The sequence below is a fragment of the Cryptotermes secundus genome, unplaced genomic scaffold (assembly GCF_002891405.2).
Source record: "Cryptotermes secundus unplaced genomic scaffold, Csec_1.0 scaffold966, whole genome shotgun sequence".
NCBI lineage: Eukaryota > Metazoa > Arthropoda > Insecta > Blattodea > Kalotermitidae > Cryptotermes > Cryptotermes secundus.
The window spans coordinates 417721-428511 of record NW_019733846.1 but is presented as its reverse complement, the minus strand read 5'-3'; the positions used below and the strand labels follow the sequence as shown (position 1 = coordinate 428511).

General features: G+C 34.8%; 1 protein-coding gene across 2 annotated transcripts in view; it reads left to right on the top strand.

Annotated features, from left to right (window-relative positions):
• The window catches only part of LOC111868273 (actin-related protein 3), a 17328-nt gene extending 6938 nt beyond the window's left edge, over positions 1-10390 (top strand). Inside the window, exons 5-9 of one of the 2 annotated variants that reach the window (XM_023858773.2) lie at positions 662-979; positions 1266-1484; positions 1740-1823; positions 3304-3432; positions 9924-10390. In XM_023858773.2, the coding sequence (XP_023714541.1) occupies positions 662-979; positions 1266-1484; positions 1740-1823; positions 3304-3399 (717 nt within the window). In that variant the 3' untranslated portion in view covers positions 3400-3432; positions 9924-10390. Of the gene's footprint in view, positions 1-661; positions 980-1265; positions 1485-1739; positions 1824-3303; positions 3586-9923 lie in introns of those variants that run through there. The other variant, XM_023858771.1, reaches the window with a different exon arrangement.
• Positions 10391-10791: the final 401 nt, after the last annotated feature.

The following is a 10791-nucleotide window of genomic DNA, read 5'->3' as shown; positions in this document are numbered from 1 at the left end:
TTTTTTTTTTGGATGCGGTCTCGATCGGTTAACCCCCTAGCACAGGTTCCACATGAACACCCTCACTCCCTGGCCTCTACTCCCTGACCCCTCGGCTTCCACTCACTGACTGCCTCCTTACCCCCGCTGCTGCTTCCAGAAACCACGTTCTTAGCCATCTCGAACTTTCCACTGGGAGGTTTTCATGACCAAATACACGGACCCCTTCCGGTCTGCACACCTTCTAGACGTTTCTCGAAGCTTCGATCCACAGGTCCTCCACCCCCACAGGCACAGACGAAAGAAGGTATACCTACTCCCTCTTTGAATGCAATGGACTCACCAACCTCCCTTCAGTCCCTCGCAACAAAAGGACAGTTCAGAGGACCATGAACCCTCCGGGGCATCTCACTGCCACAGCCAAACCCAATCGCTAAGCATAAACAGATAAGATACCTCCGTGAAGGGTGCGTACGGTTACAGTGTGTATAGTATCTCATATCGATTGCTTGGAATTTGCTTTTATTTTCTCTTTGAAAATCCATTGTTCCAGCATTAGTTGTGGTAGCTGAGCCATTGTACACCAGATTCATAAGTGTTTGCTTGTCGGTATTTGATGCCCAGACCTCACATTGCATGAGCAGAGGAACCCAGACACTCAGAATGTATATTTTATTTTCAGGCTGAAGGTTATGTGATTGGCAGTTGCATCAAGCATATTCCCATAGCGGGCCGCAACATAACCTATTTCATCCAGTCACTTCTAAGAGAACGTGAGATTGGTATTCCCCCAGAACAATCCCTGGAAACAGCCAAAGCTATCAAAGAAAGATTTTGTTACATATGTCCAGATATTGCAAAAGAGTTTGCAAAGTATGATTCTGATTCTTCCAAGTGGATGAAGAAATATGAGGGTATTAACTCCGTCACCAAGACACCATTTGTAGTGGACGTTGGTTATGAGCGATTTTTGGGACCAGAAATTTTCTTTCACCCAGAGGTGTGTAAATAAATAATTAAAATAAGTAAAGTGGAGTGAAGTGATTAAAAATGCCCTCCATTGTGTCCTTATAATTAGAGGCTTGCTTGATCTTACTGTTGTCACATGCCACAGTATCAGTTTCACTGCCTCAAAGTACTCTTTTGCATGAGAGTGTATTAACCCGATTAATGTGATATGTAGCATTATGGGAGGAAATTTTATGGCAGTTAAGCCATAAGAATGCTAGACCTTGTTCAGATAATTCCCCTGTTATTTGGTGTATGTTGACTGAATTATTTTTCAGTTCTCAAATCCAGATTTCACTACTCCTCTCTCAGAGATTGTGGACACGGTGATTCAGAATTGTCCCATTGATGTTAGGAGGCCCCTGTACAACAATATTGTACTGTCTGGTGGATCTACAATGTTCAGGGACTTTGGACGTCGCCTACAGAGAGATATCAAAAGGACTGTAGATGCACGTCTGCGTCTTAGTGAGACTTTGAGTGGTGGTAGAATCAAGGTAACACACATAAATACTGATTTCAGGTTTTACCGTTATTTCTTTGCACATATTAAAGGTTCATCCCTCAGTGGGAAGCTGTATTAATTTTAATTATAGTTTTATAGGTTTTGTTTGATTTGATAGTGTGATTTGTTGACAGTCACTGTTGAGACTTTGTTATTTCATTTCCGTGGTCCTCTGTGGCTCACTGTAGAAGTTCCATGAGCTGTTGTGTGTCTTCTGGTTTTGAAACATCACCCTTTTCTGTTGCAGCCAAAGCCTATAGATGTTCAAGTTATCTCTCATCACATGCAACGATATGCTGTGTGGTTTGGAGGGAGCATGTTTGCCTCCACGGTAAGACGACTTTATGCAAGTTTACATTTATATCCATCTAGAAATAATCTGAGCCACAATGGCTTGACCTTTGGCTTGTAGAACATTTCCATATAACTCTTAGATGGGTTGAGTATAGAATATGAATCTATTTCTTCTTCTGAGTATAATAAGGTAAAAGGTAAGACTATCCATGTAACAGGCCAAGAAAGCCCGTAGGGTTGTGAGACGTCGAGGCTTCCACATTTTCTCTAGACTGTAGGTTCACAGATGGTAGTGAGGTTGTCAGCCTTACACGCCAGTCACAGTTTACCCCCAGGAAGATTCATAGTTCTCCTTTCTGTTAGAGGCTGAGTCGAACCCAGGACCATAGTGTGGCTGGAAGGATTAGGTCAATTGAAAAAAATCCCCCTCATTGGGACTCGAACCTTCCGGCCTGTAGCATAGTGCCTCAGCCCACTATTCTACCATGTGCCCCCCTTCTGAGTATAGCATTAGGTTTTATTTATTCCAGAAATAATCCCAGACATGGGAATGTCCTGTACCAAAAGCCGTCAAGCCAAATGGTTTAATTAGTTAATTTGTATAGTTTGGTCTCCAGAGCAGGAACTCCATGTAGTTTGAACAGAGCCCGATGTTTTGATTGGAGGGACATATTACCCCTGTCTTCAGGATCGAAGAGTGGGCCATGCAAGAGACTGGCAGAAGCAGACAGCAAGTTCTTTCCGAAAAATACGGTATCACAACCCAGCATACTGTATGTAGTGTAATTGGTCCTTTGAGAACCTTAGATCCAAAGAGGTTTGTTAATTTCTCGGTTAAGTAATTAAACCACTGGATAGTCAGTTGTATATGAGCAAATGTTTCTACAGAATTGATTGAGGTTCTCTGTTGGTAATGTGACCTTAGTTCACAGACACTTTGTGGTGGCATTTGTACAAGGTTACATTCAGAAGATCTTGGGTTTTAGACTGGCCGTATCCAAGGTAGGTTTGTTTTGTATGCCAGACCTAACCAAATTTGGTTTCCATGTCCCATCATCTTCTACCTGATGATTGTCATGTCACTGTGTGTAAAATGGAATTAATCTCTCAGGGAAACAGAGTCCAGATTGAAGAATGCCATCTTCTGGGTTGTGCCGCCATGTAGATATTGTATAAGCCGATGTTTCAGACAAATGTATCACCTCCATCTTCAGGGTAGAAGAAAAAGTAAAAAATCCGTGAGCGAGGAACTAACATGAGCCGGTGGCTGTAGTTGAGGTGATACATTCCTCTGAAACGTCAGTTTATGCAGTATCCACACGGCACCACATCCCAGAAAACGGCATTCTTCATAGTCTCCACCGTGAAAACCTCAGATCTTACAGAGCCCAGATTGGTTAAAAGTCATACCTGAAAGTACAGTCACAGTGATGATGGCGCTCATGATTCTAGCAAAAAATAAATCCATGAGTGTAGTCTTTGTAATAAGACCATAATTTTTTGTTTGTATTTTTCAGCCTGAATTTTACCAGGTCTGCCACACAAAAGCAGCGTATGAGGAGTATGGGCCCAGCATATGCCGACACAATCCAGTATTTGGTACCATGACGTAAACATGAGCTGAATATTAAAAACAAGAATTACAGGTGAATGGTCACTGTGTACAAGTTGCTTATCATTCAAATAAAAAGTGAAACAGATTCTACAGTTTCTATTTTGAAGCAATATAATGACTGTCATTAATGATCAGTTGTTTCTCAGGCAGTATCATATAGGCATAATGAATCATTTTAAAAGTATTGAACACTTAAAAAGTGTTCTGATGAAAAGTAATAAGAGAGTCATTAAAATGAATTGAAAAAAATACATGTAATGATTTTGAATAAAAATGTATGAAGATATGAAGAAGTATGCACGATAAAGTGAGGGTCACTTTAAATTGGATACAGTGCTACAGTTGCTGGTACTCTCTGTGAGTCGCAGAAATCCTTTAATTTTTTTGTCAGTTATGAGTACTGTGAAGATTACTGTCTTCTGGTAGAATTGTACGAATGTTTTGGAGGAACCTGCAACGTTCACCCCCCCTGAAACTGGAAGCAGTACATTCCTCTGAAATGCTGGTAAAGGTCTCTTAGACTACATATATGGCATCACGTTGTGGAACACAATAAACTTCATATTCACTACCACAAGAACCTCAAATCTCTCACACGATTGCTATATTTATTCATGTATAGATCACACTTTGTTTTCCAAATGTTCATTCCAAAAATAAGTGCATGATCTGTGCACAGATCGGGATGTTCTTGTGTAGGCAATTCCTTAAATAGGTATATTACATTATTCTTGGTACTTCAGTCCTTGTTCATTTGTATCGCTGTGTTACGTTCATAAAGGTGGGGGAATTGAGAGGGTGGATGCAGAAGATTTGAACAAAAACACAAGGAATGCAAAGACAAATTTTTTTGAGGCAGGCCTCGACCTAAACACAAACATAGTAAGTCTAAATTCTTTGAGCTAAGCCCTTTAAGAAGCTAATAGTTGGTCAGCTCCTCAAGAAATTCCCGACATTTTATGGAACGTGAAGGTTTGTTGTCATGCTCACAAGAGCCTACCACTGATCCCTATCTGGAGCCAGATGAATCCATTCCACACACTTCCCGTCATTTTATTATTATTCTCCCATCAGCACCTAGGTCTTCCTAATGGTATAACCTCAATAATGCAATGTCTCAACAGAATGAACCATTTCATAATATTTTTGGCATACTCACCAAGTTACCTCAGAACTGTTCTTGCAGCATACACAAGCTAATTACAAACTGAGGAAGTTTGCACGAAAGAATTAGATTTGTTTGCAGTATGAACAAGTGGAGTATACCCCTGATTATCTGTGCAGTATTTTGGGGGGTTCATTTGCATTCCTACAGAATGCTGTTAAGTTCACTCAGTCTGTGGCAGAGTTGCAGTTGCACTGTGGACAGAAATCAGTAGTGCATCTGAACTTCTTATGATGCTCAGAAAATATGGGGCTTACAGAATTGTATTCTGTTTATACTGAGGTTGAAATATGGCCACTGATGGAAAAATTGAAGAGCAAAATGAGGACATTTGAATTAATTTAGGAAGTTGTCTTCAGGTGACAAGAAAAAATGGAGCGAGGAGTGAAACATCATAGAAAGAAATAGATGTTACTTCATTGATAAGAAACCTAGAAAAGAGAGTGCTAAGATAGTGTGGTCCATTTTTATTTCATAAAACCCAGGTCTGACCCAAATGTCATAATTTTAAGAAACTGATTATTTTTCATGCACCATTTGGCATACATTTAATTCTCACAATAACAAGTTTGTAGTCTTTTTATGTATTTTTATGCATACCCAAATGAAAATGTTATTTTGTGAAGTACAATCTCCATTTGGCAAGGATTGCTGAGGATGTTAGTCTGACATCTTCAGCAGTTGGTCATGTTGTTTGGGTGTGTCCTTTGCCAGAAGTGTTTTAAAAATGTTCATTTCATGCATCCTATTGTGTTATAATATACAACTTCTTCATTAGAACCGTCACAACACAACTATATTGAGGTCAGTGCCTAATTTTGGCTCTGCTACATGTTTCGGCTATTAATAGCCATCATCAGGCAAATACACAGTTAACATATATACACCACTGAACTGCAGTACTAATAAAATTGGATGCAATAATATTAATTATATAAAATACTTGATGTAAAAATACAATGAATTAGACTATATAAAACAAAAGTTGTAGTATAAAACAAGAATAAAATTCTTTACATTTACATTTACATTTATTCAGCATTCCATAAATCCTTACATGGTTTTTTCAAAACACCACGGATATAGAAGTAGTCAACATGAGTAAGCATAATTACATACTGCATCACATTTGTGCAATGTCATAACAGTAGCCATATATAAATATTTACAAAAACATGAATACATGAATACATGAACATGGATATAGAAGAAGTCAACATGAGTAAGCGTAATTACATACTGCATAACAATTGTGCAATGTCATAACAGTTAGCCATATATAAATATTAATAAAACATGAATACATGAACATAAACCGTCACATGCAACAATAAAGTGCTATTACCTACAATCTGTAACAAAATCAGGAACATCAGTTGTTATCCTAATTGTATTATGTTTATTATTATTTTATTTCATTCAAAATCCAAAATAAGGATACAGAATTTGTCATGATATTCTCAAATACATACCACACCACAAAACATACGGGAAAACTGATTAATATCATCAAATAGGCACATACACAGTGGACACAACAGAATAAAAATTGTAAGAATATCAGTAGTTATAGGTTATAAAGATCAATAAATATCAAACAAATATAAATAAGTCAATAAAACCAATCATATATATATATATAAAAAAAGAATATTAAAATATCCAAAACTATAAATATAAAGTATCAATTGATATATGTACAATAAATATTAACATAATCTTAACAGAGTAGAATAGGTAATACAGGTAATATATACATAGTAAATTAAGCGTAAAATGACAGTCAATTAATGATCAAGATTCATGTTCAAGAAACTCGTCTAATGTATAAAATGTATTCATATGTAAATATCTTTTTAGAGTAGATTTAAAAATTTTTAAATTGTCACTAACATTCTTAATATTGGAAGGTAATTTATTGTAAAATTTTATTCCAGAATAATAAGTTCCTTTCTGATAGATGGCTAGATTAACCTGTGGAATATACAAATTATTACCATGCCTAGTTATCACACTGTGACTTTCAATATTTGTTGTAAAAAGATCTTTATTTTTGGCTACAAAAATAAGCAGGGACAATAAATATTGAGATTTCAAAGGCAAGATATGAAGTTTTTTAAATGAGTCTCTACAAGAAACCCTATTCCCATATCCTTCTATGATTCGAATTACCCTTTTTTGTAGGTAGAAAATTTTTTTACTCTGTGGTGAGTTGCCCCAAAATATAATTCCATAAGTCATCAAAGAATGAAAAAAAGCATGATAAATTATTATTAGTGATGATGTAGACATATAAGTTTTAGCACTTCTGATTATATAACCAGCCATGCTCAACTTTTTTATTAGTATTTCTATATGATTGTCCCATGACAAATTTTCATTAATTGATATTCCAAGAAATTTAGTACAGGGAGTACTCGTGACAAGTTTATTGCCTATCCCTATCTTCATATTTGAAGTTAGAATTTTCTTAGCTGTAAATTGAATAAAGTGTGTTTTATTAAAATTAAGGGATAAGTAATTTGTTATGAACCATTTGTTTAAAATTTCAAAAGTATTTTGCATAACATTATTAAGATCGGTTATATTGGGCTGAACGAATAAGATACTCGTGTCGTCTGCAAAGAGTACAGGTAAAGAAGTTTTATTTATTACATTGGGTAAATCGTTTATATATATAAGAAAAAGCAAAGGTCCTAGTACACTCCCCTGTGGGACACCGTTTTTTATTGTCTTCCATTCAGAGACAAAGTTGTTACTGTCTTTGTGAACGAGTGTTCTAATATACCTATTCTCCAGGTAGGATTGATATAGTGTATAGTTTATGCCATTTATTCCGTAAAATTTCAATTTGGACAACAAAATCTTATGATTTACACAGTCAAAGGCCTTTTCTAGATCACAGAGGATCCCTCCCACATATAATTTATTATTCATAGCATTTAAAATTTCAGAGGTAACTTTATAGATCGCATCTTCTGTTTTCAAACCCTTTCTGAATCCATATTGACTGTTACTTAGTATATTATATTTAGTTAGATGATTTAAAATTCTTATGTGCATAATTGTTTCAAAAATCTTTGAAAATGAAGTTAGGAGAGATATAGGTCTATAGTTTGACATATCACTACAGTCCCCTTTCTTGTGTAGAGGAATTACTGTTGCATATTTTAATCTATCAGGGAAAACACCTTGAGATAGCATTTTATTACATATGTAGTTTATTGGTGAACTTATAAAAGGGGCACTGAGTTTCAGAATTTTTGTAGATATTTCATCATATCCAAATGAATTTTTTAATTTTAAAGATTTGATAATTTGCTCAATTTCTTTTACTGTCGAGACTTTATTTCCCATATTAGGGTATGTGTTATCAAACGCCTGCTTAATAAAATGTATATGATTTCCCCCATCATTATTAAATCTATTTAATTGAGAATTATCTACATATTTTCTAATTTTGTCAGCAATCGTAGCAAAATGCTCATTGAAGGTATCAGCGATGGTTTGCTGATCAGTAATCTTCATCCCATTTATATTAAGAGCCAGCGTTTCATTTCTCTTTTTCATTCTTCCAGATTCAGTATTTATAATATTCCATGTCGTTTTAATTTTATTGCATGAATTTAGAATCAGTTTATCATAATCCATACGTTTGGCTTTTTTTATGACAGCCGCCAAAATTTTGGAATATTTTTTGTAATATAATGTTGCAGTGGGATTGTTATTATGCTGTAATTTTATATATAATTCTCTTTTATGTTTGCAAGATGTTATGATACCAGGTGTAATCCAAGAATTTTGATTCCTTTTTTTTCTTGTTTGTATAAGTGGGAAACTAGAGTAGTAATTTCTTAAAAATATATTTAAAAAGATGTTGAAAGATTTATTAACATCAGTTTCATCAAAAACCAACTCCCATGATTCATGGCTTAAATTTAATTGAAAATTAGCTATATTAAGTCCATTTATACTTCTTGTAAAAAGGGTATGGCAATCCTTTATCGGTTTCAATATATTATTTATTACTAGTACCTGAGCATCATGGTCAGAGAGACCATTAATAAGAGGATATAATTCATATTTACCAATAATAGAAATATCAATAAAAAAGTTGTCAATGGCCGTCGAAGAATTTAGTGCAATTCTAGTAGGAAAATTAATTATACTGGATAAATTATATAATTGTAATAAGGTATTGAGTTGACTCTTTTCACGATTTTCTAGTAGGTAATTTATATTTACATCACCACATATTATAATATTATAACTCTTATTATAGAGTTTATGCAGAATCATGTCTAATTGTTTGAGAAACTTTTTAAAATTACCTTTAGGGGATTGATTGATTGATGCTTTACATCATTGAGTCAGTCGTTGGTTTTTGTAATTATATTGTGTTCCCACGGACAAATTGGAGTATTCTCTATTTTGTGTGTATATATAAAAACTGTTATTGGAGGCTCGTGATGTAGATGTAGCAATATTAATGTTAATCTGAAAATGATATGAAAGTAATAGTATTAAATTTTGTTATAATTAACTATTGATTTTGGTATTGAAGATATAGTGTATTATTACTTACTGTTTAGTCGGTGCCTCATCTTACAAAGTACTGTCCGTTCTGTAGGGAATGTAAACAACGACTGATTTGGTGATGTAAGATTAAAGTCAATGCAAGGGAGGGAGGGGGTAGGTAGAGATAAGGTGTATGCAGAAGTGGTGGTAGGAGGGGAAGGGGGTATGACTGTATATTATGTTTTGTATGTATCAGTGATTACATCATATATAGGGTTAAACATTTCGGTAAAATTATCATTCAGTCGCAAATTTAGTTTGCTGATTTCATAAATGTGGAATCTTTCATATGTATCCAAAGTTCAGCCTTTCTTGCCGATATATAGAACTTCTAATGTTTTGTCTATCGTACTATATTCATGTGTGGTGTCCAATATATGTAGAGTAAATTTGGAGCTTTGTCCGTTATTTATTATTGTATCCAATTTTACTAGTACTGCAGTTCAGTGGTGTATATATGTTAGCCGTGTATTTGCCTGATGATGGCTACTAATAGCCGAAACATGTAGCAGAGCCAAAACTAGGCACTGACCTCGATATAGTTGTGTTGTGATGGTTTTAATAAAGAAGTTGTATTAAGAATGTCAGGTTTGTGTCTTAATTTATATTCTATCTGCAGTTGTGTGATGAATCTGTTCCTTATTATTATAATATATACCTTGACTTGAATTTTTTATATGTGAATATATTCATAGTATCTTATTTTTAATAAAGAAGGATAACATTAAGCTTATGCCAGATGAGAAGGAACAAGAAACATATTTTTATCCATTTTACAGGTTTCTGAAGTAGTCTGTTACAAGGCCTCTTTGGACGTAAATGTGTGACCGCTGTCACATAACATCTGCTTAAGAAATCGTCAAAATACTGATATGAATTATGTCATTGTTTGCAGGAAATTTTTTTATTTTGCCTCAGACATGTTAGGCAAGTAGGACAAGAATGTGAACTCTAATTATTTCCTCTATAATAAATGAAGAGAAATAAATTGAGTAAATTCCCATGTCTAGATTACAGATTTGAAATTTACGATGTATATTTTAAAATTAGATGCTTTAAAAGTGGATTTCCATCAGTTCATAACAAGGTTTTTTTCTGTCAGTGTTCATATAATAAACAAAGCAGATAGTTGTTTTTTGAACTTCAAGAATAACAAATGCAGTAATAAGGTACAGTGGAACCTCGCTTAACGAGCATAATTTGTTCGAGAATCTTACTCGTAATGCGAAATACTTGTTAAGCTAAACAGTTTTTCCCATATAAATTAATGTAAAATATGATAATGTGTTCCATGCTGAAAAAATAGTAAAAAAATGTTATGTATAACGTTTATTCAAAGAAAATTATATATACATTGTTAAGGAGCGTGAATCATCTTCATCTTTTCTTCTATGCGGAATGAACCAACCTGGAATGCGATTTCATTTATCCATATGAGGAGCAACCTTTCAACATCGTTGAGAATACGTAACCGTTGCGTAGATATTCTTGTCACTCCCTTTGAAGCATCTCTCTCCTTAATCTTGTCCTTGTTTTTGAGGATAGTGCAAATCGTTGATGTAGACCGATTGTATGTGCATGCTAGATCAGCCACGCTCACACCTCGTTCTCGCTTTCAATGATTTTACGTTTCATTTCTACGGTTAT